Raw genomic sequence first — 14,741 nt, 5'->3', positions numbered from 1 at the left:
CACCAAGACTACGGAGTCTCCTGGCAGTTTATGGTCAAATATAAAGCTACAATTGAAACTATTTTCGACAAGTAAAAGTGTGTTGAGTTCTTGGTCTTCTCCGAGCTTGGTTGTTCCCCTGCAAATGTTTCATTACCAGGCTAGGTAACATCCTCAAGGCATGGGGGAGTGGGGTTAAACCACACTCCAGTCTAGACTGCCAGCAAACTCTACTCCTCCGCGCACTGAGGATATTCCCTAGCTGTTGATGAACCATCTGCCAGAAAATCACCAAGCTTAGAGACCACCGAGAACGAAACAGTTCAACTTGGAGCCATGCATATTCTCTACTATTGTCAGGCCTAGCCCAAGTAACTCCAAGAGACAATGCAAAATCAGTTCAGCTATGTTTATTAGCTACAACCTCTAGCAAGAATCTTCCCAGACTGAAACCCCAGGTCCCAAGTCAGCCAGCCACAACAGTGTGAATTCCTCAGGGAGGTGCCAGTCTCATCCTCTTGTAGTTCCCACACTCCTGCGGTGATCTAAGAAAATGCTTATCTCCCTGAGCCTGGCGTTCATAATTCCATTCCATCACAACTATTGAGAATCAAAGGCCTTTTTGAGAGCTATCAAAGACTCTCCTTCCCATCTTGTGTGAATCTCTTTACAGATCTTCAATGATACTCTGTCGGACGCCTGCATTCGTATCACGGAGGGGGAGAAGCTACGCATGAAAGCTCTTTTCGGTAACCTTCTTTGAGAGGAAGGGAGGATGGAAGACCTTCAGATGTTATCATGTTAGGTTAGAAAAGCATCCAGGGGTAAAACATACGAGTGGCTGGAGCACTTTTCTGCACTTATTCATGGAGAATAAGTGTCCATATCAGCCAGCAGCCATACTGGAAGCTCCAGGCAAAAGAGCAGTCTAACTTCTGGGCACCGGTTGCCAGAAGAGAGGAAAATATTGTCGTCCTTGTCCTTCTTGCTGGGAGTCCTTCTTATTTCCAAAAACACCAAGCTGGCCATTGTGGGAAGGAGATTCTCTCTGCAAAAGCTGGATCTATTCCTGCTGGTTCAATATGTAGCTTTAATCATAGCTTTTCAACTCACAAATCTTTCAAAGAAATCAGGACAAGAGAGGGGTTGGGTGCCAGTTTTTCCCCCTCGGAGACATTCTGAGGACACCAGTGTGGTTTCTCCCCGCAGCGGAAAGCAAGCTGGACTCCTTCAGTCCGGTAGCCGATGAAAGCATCAAGAAGGAAATTATCCGCATGGGCCGGGAAGATTGGGAGGTATATTTCTCCCGCCTTTTTCCTGCTACGGTAAGAGGATTCCCCCACCCCACACAGCCATGAGATTAACTGAAACCGGCTGTGGTCAAAACATCAAGATGGCTTCTGCAATGGTACAGCCAAAGCTCCATCAGTTTTTTATGGGCATTGGTTGCACCATTGCAGCTGTCACTGTGACTTTTTTGACCATGCCCCATGGCTACACTTGACTTAAACTGAAGTCTGCATCACACAGTATTTGCTGCTATAGCCAAAGTTGAAAGAAGACAGCAAACTCTGCCCTATGGATTAGACTGGTGTTTCTCAACCTTGGTGGCTTTCAGATGGGTGGACCTCAACTCCCACAATTCCCCAGCCAGCTGGCTGGGGAATTCTGGGAGTTGAAGTCCACCCATCTGAAAGCCACCAAGGTTGAGAAACACTGGATTAGACTGAGTCCAGTTCCTGCAACTTTGGTGGCTAAAGCACCCAGCCCATTGGCATGCTACACCTTCTGCCCTCAGCTGGAGACTTCATTTGCCAGCTGCGGCTTCATTTGCTCCAAAATTCAGAGATTTCCTCCCATAGCTTTCCAAACCATTGATATCCCCCACTGTTATATTTTAATTTTAAAAACAGCTCTCCTTCCGATGGTGTGAACTCATGAGCTGAAGAAAGCTCTCCTCCTGGGCTTCCCTGAAGCTCCAGGTGCTAGGCCCAGCCTGGCAAAACCATCTCTCTCACCCTTCAGGGCAGCGTTGGCACCGGAGTGCAAATCTTGGCGGTGTCCGACACGGGGATTAAACTTCTGCGACTGGTCAAAGGAGCCAATCTTCCTAGGGAGCAGGTCCGGGTGTTGCGAGGCTATAGGTAAGGCCAGTGCACACCTGTCCAGAGGGAAAATGAAAAGACTGAACGGGGGGGATGGATATTTAGGAAGGAATGGCCTTTTTTACCTGGCAGAGAACTTCTTCTCTCTCAGCCTTTGTTGGTGCTTTTCACATTGCTTGAGTCTGAGCAGGTTTTACACATTTTCCACAAAAGTTCTGCCTCGACTCACAGAGAGGGAGTAGATGAGAAAGGCGTCCCATCTAAATTCTTCTATGGATCTTAGTTAACCAACTACCCATACAAAGTTGAAAGCAAAAAAGAAGAGAAAGAGTCAAAAATGCATAAGGATGCTCCTGTTCAAAAGAACATGCCAACAAAATGAAAAACTTCAGGGGAAATTGCTTGGGGAAGGACGTAGAGAAATCCGTTTCATGTAGGTGTTTTGCAAGTTGGGGCAGCTGAGACCATTAGATGATCTAGAAATGCAGCCTGACCGAACTGATGGTCAGTAACAGGTCAAGCATAAAAGGAAATTGGCAGAGCTGCTGAACTGGATTCACGGATGGCTGCTGGCCAGCTCACACCTGAGGCTGGAAGTGGTGGCCCTTTTAATCACCCTTAGGATGGCCACAGTTCCCACCTTCCTCAGAATTCAAGATTCCTTAGAAGACCTTTTTATCTGGGTTCCAAGATGGGAGAGGTTGTATAGCCTATCTCAATGACCAGGAGGTCTTCTGTGTACCTCTTTTGGACTAAATCCTGGCTTAGCAATTAATCAAGGAACCCCTTTTTTCTCTCCGCACCCTCCGTCCCCAGCTATAGCGAGCTCCTGTTTGTCACCATCCCCTCAAAGAACATGCTGGAATTCAACCTGGTCAATGAGAAGCTGATCCTCTTCTCCCCCAAAGCTGTCCAGGTAAAGGCCTTGATCGACCACTTTATCACGGAGCTGAAGAAGGTAAGACCTCAGACGGTGGATTTGGTTGGGGAAGGTAGCTGGTTTTTTTTCTTGTGAGCCAGGTTGGATGGAGCAAAAGACAATGTGTTAGATCAGTGCTGGCTGGCTGTTGTGCATGGCTGGCTGGGGAATTCTGGGTGTTGAAGTCCACACATCCTAAAGTTGTCAAGGTTGAAAAACACTAGGTTAGATTTTAAAATAAGATGAAATCTTTTAAAATAAGTAATGAATACTATTGTTGCTCTCCAGCTGGTTGGTTAAACTGGGGTTCTGCTGCCTCTCTCAGACTGCAGTATGCAGGAGGGGGGCTAAATGTTGCTTCCTGAGTTGTTCAGGGGTCTTCTTTGCAGGGCTGGGCGGCCAGCTGGGCAGTGTTCTTGGTCCAGCATTTTGAACCAGACACTCATGGCTTTTTCTCTGATTTAGGACTCACAATATATGGTTGCCATTAAGGACCATATCACAAATGCTGAAAAGTTTCTGAGTTTTCACAAGGGAGACATCATCTGCCTGCGACCCCTGGAGGGCTTGGAACCAGGTGAGCAACATAATAGGAGAAGAATTTTAGCAGAAATGTATTGCAGCAGCAGCAGCAGCAGCTGTGATAAATGTTTGCAGAAGTATGTGCAGGGTGGAGAAAGCATTGCTTCAGCTTATCTTTGCAGCCACAAGAATTAGGAAGTTTCTCAAGGTGATCAGTTTCATTCATCTCACAAATATTCCACTTTGCTGAGAGCTGGAAAATCCACCTATGGCATACAGAGTTGAACCCACCCACCACTTTCTTCCTCAAAAGACGCACAGGTGTCCAACAGATGCAAACGAATGTTTGTTGAATTAATCATCATTTAAATTGTACAGAAATGTGTCCTCCAGATGCCATGATGTCCTTCCATTGATATTCATGGCCCAGATGCTCCCTTTCTTCTGATATTCTTGAGCATCTGATTTGGTGTATCCTAACAATCATTTATAAATATAGGCCTATCAATGAACAAAGAACATGTTTAATCCACTAATACCAGAGGGGGTTCTGAAGGACAGTTAGCCCATATCTAAACATCAAAAAATCTTTATCTGGGGTAACAATTCAAGTTCCTCAAACAGCAAAAAATCATCCTCTGCTCCTTTCTTCTTCACATGCAGCCCTGATCCTTGCCTTGCTATCTGCAAGTTGAATTCCCTCCCATAATCATCAGGGTTTGCTCACCATCTTGTTAGCTAATAGAGCATGAATGGAAATTCCATATTTTCCAACATGCTATTGACTTGAACACCCTCCAGCTTGGAAGGTGTGCCAAACAGATGAATTCCAATATAGCCTATGAAGGAGAAACATAAAGAATTAATGCAATTCTCCTCTAATACATAAGAGGAGAGCTAAAACCTATAGATGGAGGTTAAATGAGACTTTGCTATAAAAGGAATTAGTAATGGAGGACTGTAAAAAGAAATTGAAACCATTTTTTGAGGATAATCTTAATAAAGGCACAGGCATAAAGATAGTATGGGATGCTAGTAAAGCCTTTATGAGAAGGCGATTTATATAGCAAAATAGTAAATTGAAAAGGCAAAGACAAGAGAAGATGCAAAAGATTTTAACGGAGATAGAGAAGAAGGAGGGAGGTTATTAATGAGGCCTCCAGGAAGGAAAAATGTTTTACAGCAGATTAAACTTTTACAATGCGAGCGTCTATGTTAATGGTAAGAGAAACGGAAATAAAAATGAATTTTGCAAAAGAATTAATGCGAAGTTTAGCATCATCACTGCAAATGCAAGAGGGGAGGATTTCTGATGGACCCGAGTTGTCCACTCTATGTGGAAGCGTTTCTGGGATCCCTCTGATGTCCCTGTGCTTCTCCCACCCACAGACCACTATTATGGCTGCGTGGTGAGGAAGAAAGTGATGCTCCTGGAAGAGGTCAAAAAAGGCACCTTGGATTTTGGTGGGTGGCTTCTGTGTGGTGTGCTCTGCTCTGCTCTCTTCCAGGCCCCTATTCTTTGACAACTTTCACCTTTCAGTTGCATGCTGGTTTTTTGCCCCTTGAGCAAACTCATTCCCTGGTTGGAAATGTTTAGAGCTTCCTAGGTCCAGATAGATCACAATGTTTAATCAACAGGACCTGGAGAGTCCCCTCTCTGCCCAATCTTACAGCAAACTTCAAACTAAACAAAATGGAAATGTGAAGTTCGACAAAGTGATTGTGACAGATTCACTAAAATAAGATGGATGGGTTGGCCCATCCAAACCTATGATTCTTGAGGTTGCTGGATCCTGACCCAAAGGGGGAAAAGCAAAAGCAGTTTTCCTCAACCACCGAGCAATGTGGGATGCTGTTCTTCTTCCTGCCTTGTCTTTCACTCGGCTATAGTAGAAAAAAGCTACCCATGAGAGCCAATATGGTGAAGGTGTTAGACTATGATTGGGGAAAGCCAGGTTCAAGTCTCCCTTAGCCATGGAAGGTCATTGTCAGGCTTTCAAGATTGATGCCAGTCCTTCAAGGCAGGTCAGGTTGGGGAAAAGACAACGCAAGGGCGACTGGAATTCGACTTTAGTGTAATAGAGTATAATAACAGAATCTTGAAAGTCGGACAGCAACTCGCAAGGAGCCTTTGGACCACTTCCTCTCTCTCAGCCCAACCTACTTCACAGGTTTTTGCTGGGGGAAAATGGAGGAAAAATGCCGCCTTGATCTCCTAGAGGAAAGGTGGGGTAGAAATCTATCAGGCAAACAAGCAAACCTCTGGGTAACCCACTCTTCTTCCTTGGGGGAAGGTATTTGGAGGAGCATAAAGAGGGAAGATCTCTTGACAACTGTTCTGGGGTTCTCTTATTCCTGGGATAGGGTGGACATTTGGTGCCATCTATGGGAACTCGGGGCTGTTCCCCGCCAGTTGCGTCCAACCAGTGGCTGCCCCAGATTTCACGCACCTGCCCACAGAGAAGAAGGAGGACCCCAACAACAGGCAGGCCAAGGTGGCTGGCCCAACCTCGGTGGCTGTGGCTGTCGCATCAGCGGCTGTGGCTCAGGAGCTGGACAGGAAGGTTCGGACAAGTTGGTTGTGGAGGTGTGAATGTCCTTGTATGGCAGGGAGGCAGGATTCAAGAGGAAACAGGCAGGAGCAGGCATATGGGGCCCGTTGTTCCCTCGCTGAACATTTTAACTCATTGCTGGGGATGAAAAATATTGTCCTCTTTCATTGGGTCACCTAGGATCCATACCTGAGTAGCATTCCAACCTCAGCCCTCATTGTAAGTGTGTGTGTTGGGGGAGGGTTTCACCCCACGCGCCTGCACAACCCATGCCCTGGGTTGGCACAAGAGTGCTGTGCAAAGGGATCTGCTGCATCTTTGAGGATCTGCTACATCCACCCCTACAGGTTTCCCCAGGGGGCGAAGAGTACTTGGAGAGCTGGGAGGAATTCAAGCACGCCCCACAGAACAGGCCACAAGGAGGCCCTTTCACCATGCTGGAGTTCGCCAAGAACTATTTCCGAGAAGGGCAGCGGGCAAAGACGTGAGTGAGTGTGTGCAGATGGCAGAGTTGGGAGCGAGTTGTCCTTGAGGAAGGAAAAAGAAGAAGCTGAATGGGTCAGCAGCCTGCGAGGGAACAAAGGCATTCCAGGAGGCCACCACCTCCCACGCTAGCTTGGAACACCAGATATTTATGAAATCCCCGGTATTGTTTAGGAGGGCCCTGGGAGGACAAGAGCTAAGTCAAGAGTGGGGGTGTGGGAGAAGCAGGCAAGGTGAGAGAGAGAGAGAACCTTTCATAACCAGAAGTAGTGTACAGATACAACAAAGATCTAAAGAATTCACCAGGGCATGGGAAAAAGAAGATTTTTATTTTATTTCCAATTAAGACTTTGGTTGGAGCTGGTCACCCTACAGGTGGAATGCGCCCTGTCTCCCAACACACATGGCATTCATATTTTAATGATTTATTTACTTTATTATTTATGATTCAGGGACAAGCAGAAATTGAAGAAGGGTGTCGAATCCAAGAGTGTGGCAGATATTCTGAAATACACCAAGGTAACAACGATTGTTTCCCTCGGGAGCACAGATCACCTGGTCTGCTGGCTTATGTTGTATCCTCACTTTTCCAACTGCTTCTTTGAACGAGCATTGTGTGCACAACAGAGCTACGGTCTTGGCAGTTTCCTCTTCGAACCAGGACCACGTGCTCTTGCCCATTTATGTGCACACGTGACTTCCTCCAATGAGTGTGATTCCCACACTCCGCTTATCATCCCACGTTTTCTCCCTTCCCGGCCCTCCAGTGCCCCATCCAGGAGTCGCTCATTGGATTCACCAACAGCAGCCTGAACAAAACAGCAGCAGAATCCTTTCAGGGTGAGTCCTTCTCCTGTAACCAGGCGCCCACTCCTCCTAGGAAGAAATTTGCCCTCTGCGCCATGAGTTCAGAGGGGAGAAAGCTGTCATAATTGGAGAGTTCTGAGACCAGGGTTTTGTGGTCGCTGCGTTTCAGTAAATGTGTACCATTTTTTCCTCTCTCGTCAGCTTCCAAAGGTCAGTTCTACGAGCTTGGCAGCCATGACAGTTTGGCAAGGACTGGTTGGCTAATGATAGCATGAGCTATCCAGGCTTTGGCACAGGTTGCTTTCGCCCAAATGCTTTGCACGTAAAAACACGATAAGTGATTCAAGTGCTATGATTTATTTGGTTAGGTTTATTATTTTCATATGCAAAGCTTTGGAGGGAAAAAAAATAGTTCCAGTGCCGCTCCAAAGATCAGCAGCCTTGGAAAAGTCTGCTGTCCCTCCTCCAGCACGTCCATGCTTGGAGAAGTCAGCCAGTTATCAACAGCTGCTTTGCTGCTGAGTAGATTTCTGGTGTAAGTTAGGAAGATGAGCTCATTCAGCAGGCAAGGAACTACTCTAATGCTTCACAATGTACATTAATGTTCACACATAATGCTAATCACACAGTATGATGGACAAACAACAATGGCTGACTCACTCATGCCAAGTCAAAACCAAACAAGCTAGATTATATTATGGCATATGAACCCAACCAAAGCATGGGTAGTTGAAGGGACAATCCCAATTGATAGGGATTGTCCCTTCAAAGTGGTGTTTGTGTGTTTTTTTTCTTTGTTCCCCTAGCTGTGATGAAGTTCATGGGTGACCTTCCACTCAAAGGACAGTCTGAGCTGGACATGGTCTATACTTTGTTGAAGGTAACCCTCTTTCCAGCGTTGGCTTGTATCAGACCTCATGGAGCAGATGTTGGAATGAGCTTCCATGGAACAAGAGGCTGGTTGTTTCCATCTCCATGTCAGTCCACTTGGTGGTTGCAGAATTGGGTTGCCTTGTCACTCCCAAGGTGGCCCTCCTCCTCCTCCTTGCTATTTTAATCCTTTACAGCAACCCACTCAACCTCTTACCGCATGCACAGAGTTCCACTCCCATCATCCCCGGGGCCATGGCTTCACTTTATTCTAGAGCAGGGGAAGGTGTCCTTTTTTGTAAAGGTTTAAAAGAGCAGGAGGCCAGGGGGTCTTGGCAGCAATGCCCATGAAAGGCATGATGGACACATTCAGGGTTTTTGTTACGTGCTTTTTTAGTTGAGGGGGTACAGTTAAAAGCCAGTTGACAGGTGAAGGTACTTTAAGCCAAGTGAAGGCTGGCCCTAAATCTTCTAGTCTTTGGGTCTTTTTTGAATTCCAGTTAAAAATTACATCACTGAAAACCAGTGTTTTGCTGCCAAATTTCCATGCTACTGTTTTGGGGAGTTCAGAGGCCTACAAAAATAGGAGTAGGGAGTTCATGTGACACCAACCAGGGATGGTTTGTCCCTTCTGTAGAAGAGGTCTTCTGGATTTGCAGAAGTGTTGGATTCTGTGTGGTCTCAGTGGGCTCTTACTGACCAAACCTTCCTAGGTGAGAAGGTCTTTGGGGGAAGCAGTGGGTGACCAATTAGGACAGAGAGGAGAGCAAGGAATTACAATCTCTGATGATCTCCCTCCTCCCATGCTCTTTTCCTGCCTCTTCTCCAGCTCTGTGGAGACCATGAAGTCATCCGGGATGAAGTTTTTTGCCAGATCCTCAAACAGATCACAGACAACGTCAGCAGCAAGATGTAAGCCAGTCCCTCAATCTTTCATGCTCTTGGCTTTCAGGAATCCAGTGTTCCCCTTCCTAGAGTCCTCCAAGTGAATTGTATTTCAACTCTCACAGCTGCCAGGTCTGCTGGCCCAGGAGTATGGGAGTTGAAGTAGCACATATCCCAAGGACATCATGTTGGAGAAAGCTGCAGTAGATAATAGTCAAGTGTGGACATGCCCTACTCATATAACTCACCTTTAATCCTTGGGCAGTCAAGGGATGGAGCACCACACTTCTCAACCCAAAGGAGTTGGGAGATAGAGCTGTTTTAGGGCAAGCTTCCCATAGCTGGGGCTTCTCAGAAGGAGGAGAACCCAACCCGTGTCTTCTCTCCCTCCTAATGTTCCAAGTCACTGGCTGAAGGAAGATGCCAGTGAAGCCTTGCTTTAGCTCTGTGGTCCCAAGATAGGCCAGGACAGCCATTGCCTGAGTCAGCTCCTGCTCCTACCTCTAGCTCTGTGTAGATGCTCACCAGATGCAGCGGAACTCTCACATGGGTGCCTTTGGCACAGGGACAGCTGTCTGAAAGGATGGAGGCTTCTGTATATCCTGAGTGCCTACTACAGATGCTCTGAGGTGTTCAAGCCCTACCTTCTACAGTTCCTCCAGGAGGTCTGTGGCCATCCTGGCTTGCATTTCCAAGGTGAGCTGCGCTGGAACTTTTCACTAAAAGATGCACGATCTGGCCCAAGATCATTCCACCCTCGAACCTGTCCCTACTCAATCTAGGCTAGCCAATTTTTGGCATTATACAGGTGGCAAAAGCGTGACATTTCAAGACGGGCCAGAGCAAGCCTGGAGTTCTTCCTGCTTTGTAAGAGGGGGGCAAATCAGCTAGTAGCCTTGCATTGGACGGGCTGCCTGCTTATCTTTGCAAATTTATGGGGATTTCAGTTGGGCTTCCACATTTGCGCTTTGAGGCCCGTCGTTTGCCGTAATAGTAGCGGTGGCCTCTCCTGCTCTTGTCCACCTAAAACATCCTCTCCACGGGGATGTAAAGTCAATTAAATGCTTCAGATTTCTGGGACAAGGGAGGTGTTGGAATCTAGCTGTACGAGGGAGAAAACTGACAGAGCTTGGGCCAAAATTCATCCATCAAACAGCCCACTCAAGGAAACCTACGTGCTGCTACCTCTCCAGTCGTTAAAACTTGGAGATGAATCCATCTGCTCTGTGTACTGCTGGAAGAAAGCCTCTTAGGTCACATCACAACCCATGGTTATTTTCTCATTAAAAACCGTCCAGAGGGATGTATGTTATTGGCAAAGATGGATTACCCCTCGCTCGACTTCCAGCTGGGCGATGATTTCAGCCCATCAGCGCATCTTTTCTGTTGGAGACAACCGTTGCTGCTATTGGAGAAAATCTGGAGCTTGGGAAGTCTGGACCGTGAAAAGCTAGGGAATGAACCAGACAGGAGGACTGCCACCCACCAGGTGGCACGCAATCCTGCCTTTCAAGGCTCAGCAGCCTGCCCAAATCTAAATTCAGCAGAGGGTAGCAAATGTGTTCCACCCAGGCTGGAGTAGGACTTAGTCCCGAGAGCGGGATTTCTCCATGGCAGATTGAGAAATGAGCCCTTCCACCATCTTCTTCAGGGTGTTTATCTCTCTGCTTCCCTTCATTATGCTCCATCAGGCATTGCCAAGGCCTGTGAGCAGAACTTGCAGAAGACTTTCAAGTTTGGTGGCCGCTGTGAGTTTCCCAGTAACGTGGAGCTCAGAGCCATGGTGGTGAGTACTTGATGAGCAATTCCTGGAGAACCCGGAAGGAAGGAGAACCCATTGGCTGGGAAGGGGGCACCCAGAGGGGCTCTGGAGGGTTGACGGCTTTGCTGTGGTCTGGAAGGGGACGAAGAGAGAGGGATGGGCAAGCAAGGTGTCTTCAAGCCTCCACAGCACACAGTTTCCCCCTGTTTATGTCGCTAATAATTTGGCTTTTCGCCGTGCTGTTCCTCCTCCAAAGGTTGGAAGAAGTTCAAAGCGTCAGCTATTCCTCCTTCCAGGAGGAATCGAAAGGCACCTGAAAATCAAGACTTGCTCGGTGAGTGCAAGGAATCACCTTCCCTCCCCTTGATGCTTGCTGATCTGACAGAACCAATGAATACAGGGGGGAATATTTTGTTAACAAAACTCCAAAGATTTGGGTGGCATGTTTCAGGTGTCAGAAATGCAAGGCATTTTGCACCAGCCCGCCCAACATTCTCGTTCAACGAAAACTTGCAGAATATATATCTTTTCTCTGGGTGCATATTAGTTTGTTTCCAGAGTTTACTCCAGGACAGAAAAACACACATATCTTTTCAAGAAGCAAACTCCATTCCACTTAAAACTTCTTATGCTCAAAATGTTTTTTCAGCCAAAATGTGCTGAGTCAACTGGTTACTTTCTGAAAGTCAGATCCTACTCCATCTCTTTCCACAAAGTCAGGTTAACAACATTTATCCCTCCTCTCAACATTTCTCCTTACAAGCCTCCTCTACAAATACATCGATTTAACATTCATCTGGCAGAAGAGTTCTGTGTAGTTCTGAAATCTGTACACTCCACATTATGATCTGTGAAGAGGCTTTTACAATTCTCAGTGGTGCAACTTCCTGCCCCCTCATTCACTTTTCTAGGTTGCCCAGGATATCATAGAAGAGATCTGCTTCGAAATGGGTCTGCACCAGCCTGAAGCCTTCAGAGAATACATCATTTTTGCTGTCTCTAGTAGAAGTGAGTTGATGAGGCTAGAAGGGAGATAATTTCCTTTATCTAGGCATTTAGAAATAATCACCTTCCTTTCTGTGGACTGGTTCATCTTTCAGATGTCCAGCTGTACCCATGCTACAAAGCCAACCAGCTAGTGAGCCCAGATTCCCATTATGGGGATCTGTTGGGCAGAACATTCATTGGAGCTGTTGACAAGTTTTTGTCTGTTTGAGCGATCCACCTTAATTAACATTGAATATTGCAAATGGGAATGCATGGGTTTTAAGCCAAGAGATGTGTCTCTCTTTCTCTTGGTCCAAGCAGAAGAAAAGTAGATGTTCCCTTGGCCAGATGCTTGGTCTTGTGTGTGGAGTGGCAGAGAGCCAGCTGGCAAATGGGACCTTCCCACTTTGGGTCACCCAGCTGTGTAGGCTGCTTCAAAAAACAGAGTGTCTCAATTTCCCCATCCCAGATCAGAATGTCCGGCCTCTGGACCGGCGGGAGTACATCCTTGATGTCACCATGGAAATGGAGAGTGTGGACAGCAGCTACATGTTCTGGTACCGGCGTGTGATTTGGACCCAGCCGCTGAAATTTGACAATGAACTCTACGTCACCATGCATTACAATCAGGTGAAATCTTTTCAGGAAGCATTCGGAGTTAAGATTCAGGGCAAGCGAGGACCTTGTTCTGCTTTGGAAAGACTCAAGCACCCCTCCTTAAGTTAACTTGATTTCATTAGTTAAACTATACTGCCTGTCCTAGCCACATTTGAATGCAGTGAACATCCAACTAATACCACACAATCAAGCAAAACAATACAGTATGAAAAGACTTTAAAATACATTGAGCAATCTGGTCAGGCTTCATCTCCTGTCATACCCCCTGAATTCACCTGGCAGGTATCAAGTTGGGTTAAGGCTGCTAAATGACAGTTATTATGTCACTCTGGGCTTTTCCTGGTGTCTCTCCAACAGGTACTCCCTGACTATCTGAAAGGTCTCTTCAACATCTCGTCTTCTGCGAAGCTGAGTGAACAACAGCTCCAGCAAGTCTCCAAACTGGCAGCTCTGCAGCTCTGGGTGAAGGGCCTGGCCACCTTGTAGGTGCCTTGGGAATATGGTGGCGTTTGGAGAAGGCTAATGGTGGAGGCAAGAGGGTGGCTGTCTCCTGGGGGTCAACACTGGGCAGGCAGATGCTGGGTGGGGTGGTCATCTCTTCACATTCTGGGTATGAGGCCACAGCACTCCCTTTGGGTAGTTATCCTCCATCCCCTTGGCTTGGAAGAGAGGAGGCTTGGTGGAGGCCCCTTTATGGAAGCTTTAGCCCCTGTTTCCTCCTCTGTCTGTGACTTCTCACCCTGTGCTCCTGTTCCCCCTCCAAGACGGGAAATTCAGGATTACATCCCACCCCAGTTCTACCCTCTGCAGAAGACTCAGGTGTGGCTGGACATGGTCGCCCCCTACATGCAGCAAATACAGGCCTTGAGTGCCCACCAGGCTCGGGCACAGTTCTTAGGTAAGGCCTTCTCTTAACAAAGGGGCCAGGAAGGGAGGGCAGACCAGCCAAAGTTCTGGGATTAAGCTGCAAGAATGCTGGCTGGCAAAAAGATATGCCTCCTGTGGAACTTAGTCCTGTGTTTATTGTTACAAGAGTTCTTGGTTGTTAATCACCTGGATTCTCTGGCAGCTGTACAATAAACATACAAGTAGGGTTGGATAAGGGTTAGAACAGAAAGAGTCCTGCTCATCTGTCTAGATTCAATGGTCCCATGATTGTTTTGGAAAGCAGTGACCAGAGATTTCCAGGAGATGGACTTATGGGAGAAATAATTCTCTCCTGCGATGAATATCAAGCACATGAGCATGATATTCGTTCACTAAGAAATCCTTGATTTCTTATTCATGATTTAAGGAATGCGGTCCTCTAGTAACTCTAATTTCTTCTAAACGACTAACCCTCACACCACTGAGGGTTGTGAATTCCCCAGGTTTGCAAATCTTGGTTCAAGGAAGAGCTTTCCACAAGCACGTTCAGAACCATCTTTTACGTGGTTCTATTCTTTTTCTTCACTGGGCAAGGAGCTCCTTGGCCTCCTGTTTCAGGTCCCCTTCTTTGTGCTGACACTTGACCTCCATTCATTTCAGGGCTCCTGAGCGCTTTCCCCATGTTCGGCTCTTCCTTCTTCTACATCCAAAGCTGTAGCAATAATACCATCATTTCCCCGTGTATCCTGGCTGTGAACCAGAATGGGCTGAATTTTCTCAACAAGGAAACTCACGTAGGCGTTGCATGTTCATTCCTTTGACATTTCAAGATGCTTTCTTGGTCGTAATGCCTCTCTGTGGGCATCAGGGAAACCCTGCAAGTGGCTTGCCAGCAGAAGATCCCACAAGATGATAAAAATGATGGCCCCTCTGCTGCAAAATATGAAGGATCTCATACGCAGCATCAGAACATGGACAGGGAAGCTCCCATGGAACAAGCCAGGAATATAACTGACCATTTACTAACTACTTTAGAGTATATTCTGCAAGGGCGTGCACACACACACACACACGTATCTCCATTCAGATTCACACAATATATGTACCAAAAAGGAAGAAAAGTAGAGAGGGAGAGGGAGTCCTCCAGGGGCCAACTGGACAGAAGGGAGTTGGGAGGCTCCAAAGAGCTGCTTTGTGGGAGAATCTCTGCAGGAACATTCTTGTCTTCATGCAAGACTTGAGGGTGATGGGCACGGGCAGTAATTGACTACATACAGGATGTGTGGGGTGGAAAAAAATAGCTTGGGGCCTCTGATTCTTAGCAGCAGTGGTCAGGGAAGGTCTGGGGGGGACATAAGCAGCCTTCTGGTTGAAGGTTGTCTACC

At 47.0% G+C, this 14,741-nt stretch overlaps 1 protein-coding gene across 1 annotated transcript in view; it reads left to right on the top strand.

Annotated features, from left to right (window-relative positions):
- Positions 1-14,741, top strand: part of MYO15A (myosin XVA) — a 45,878-nt gene that overhangs the window by 27,354 nt on the left and 3,783 nt on the right. The window contains exons 38-56 of the mRNA XM_088147763.1: positions 653-728; positions 1,189-1,304; positions 2,005-2,123; positions 2,901-3,042; positions 3,469-3,580; positions 5,890-6,089; positions 6,425-6,561; positions 7,013-7,079; positions 7,328-7,400; positions 8,174-8,247; positions 9,067-9,149; positions 9,688-9,818; positions 10,814-10,908; positions 11,141-11,218; positions 11,796-11,892; positions 12,341-12,501; positions 12,847-12,971; positions 13,254-13,387; positions 14,017-14,150. Coding sequence (XP_088003889.1) covers positions 653-728; positions 1,189-1,304; positions 2,005-2,123; positions 2,901-3,042; positions 3,469-3,580; positions 5,890-6,089; positions 6,425-6,561; positions 7,013-7,079; positions 7,328-7,400; positions 8,174-8,247; positions 9,067-9,149; positions 9,688-9,818; positions 10,814-10,908; positions 11,141-11,218; positions 11,796-11,892; positions 12,341-12,501; positions 12,847-12,971; positions 13,254-13,387; positions 14,017-14,150 — 2,154 coding nt within the window. The remainder of the gene's footprint in view (positions 1-652; positions 729-1,188; positions 1,305-2,004; positions 2,124-2,900; positions 3,043-3,468; positions 3,581-5,889; positions 6,090-6,424; positions 6,562-7,012; positions 7,080-7,327; positions 7,401-8,173; positions 8,248-9,066; positions 9,150-9,687; positions 9,819-10,813; positions 10,909-11,140; positions 11,219-11,795; positions 11,893-12,340; positions 12,502-12,846; positions 12,972-13,253; positions 13,388-14,016; positions 14,151-14,741) is intronic.

Source organism: Python bivittatus, unplaced genomic scaffold (genome assembly GCF_059951505.1).
Source record: "Python bivittatus isolate LINGU-HERP-01145 unplaced genomic scaffold, Pbiv_v1 ctg000560_np1212, whole genome shotgun sequence".
In the NCBI taxonomy this organism is placed as follows: Eukaryota; Metazoa; Chordata; class Lepidosauria; order Squamata; family Pythonidae; genus Python; species Python bivittatus.
This window is presented reverse-complemented; position numbering and strand designations above follow the sequence as displayed.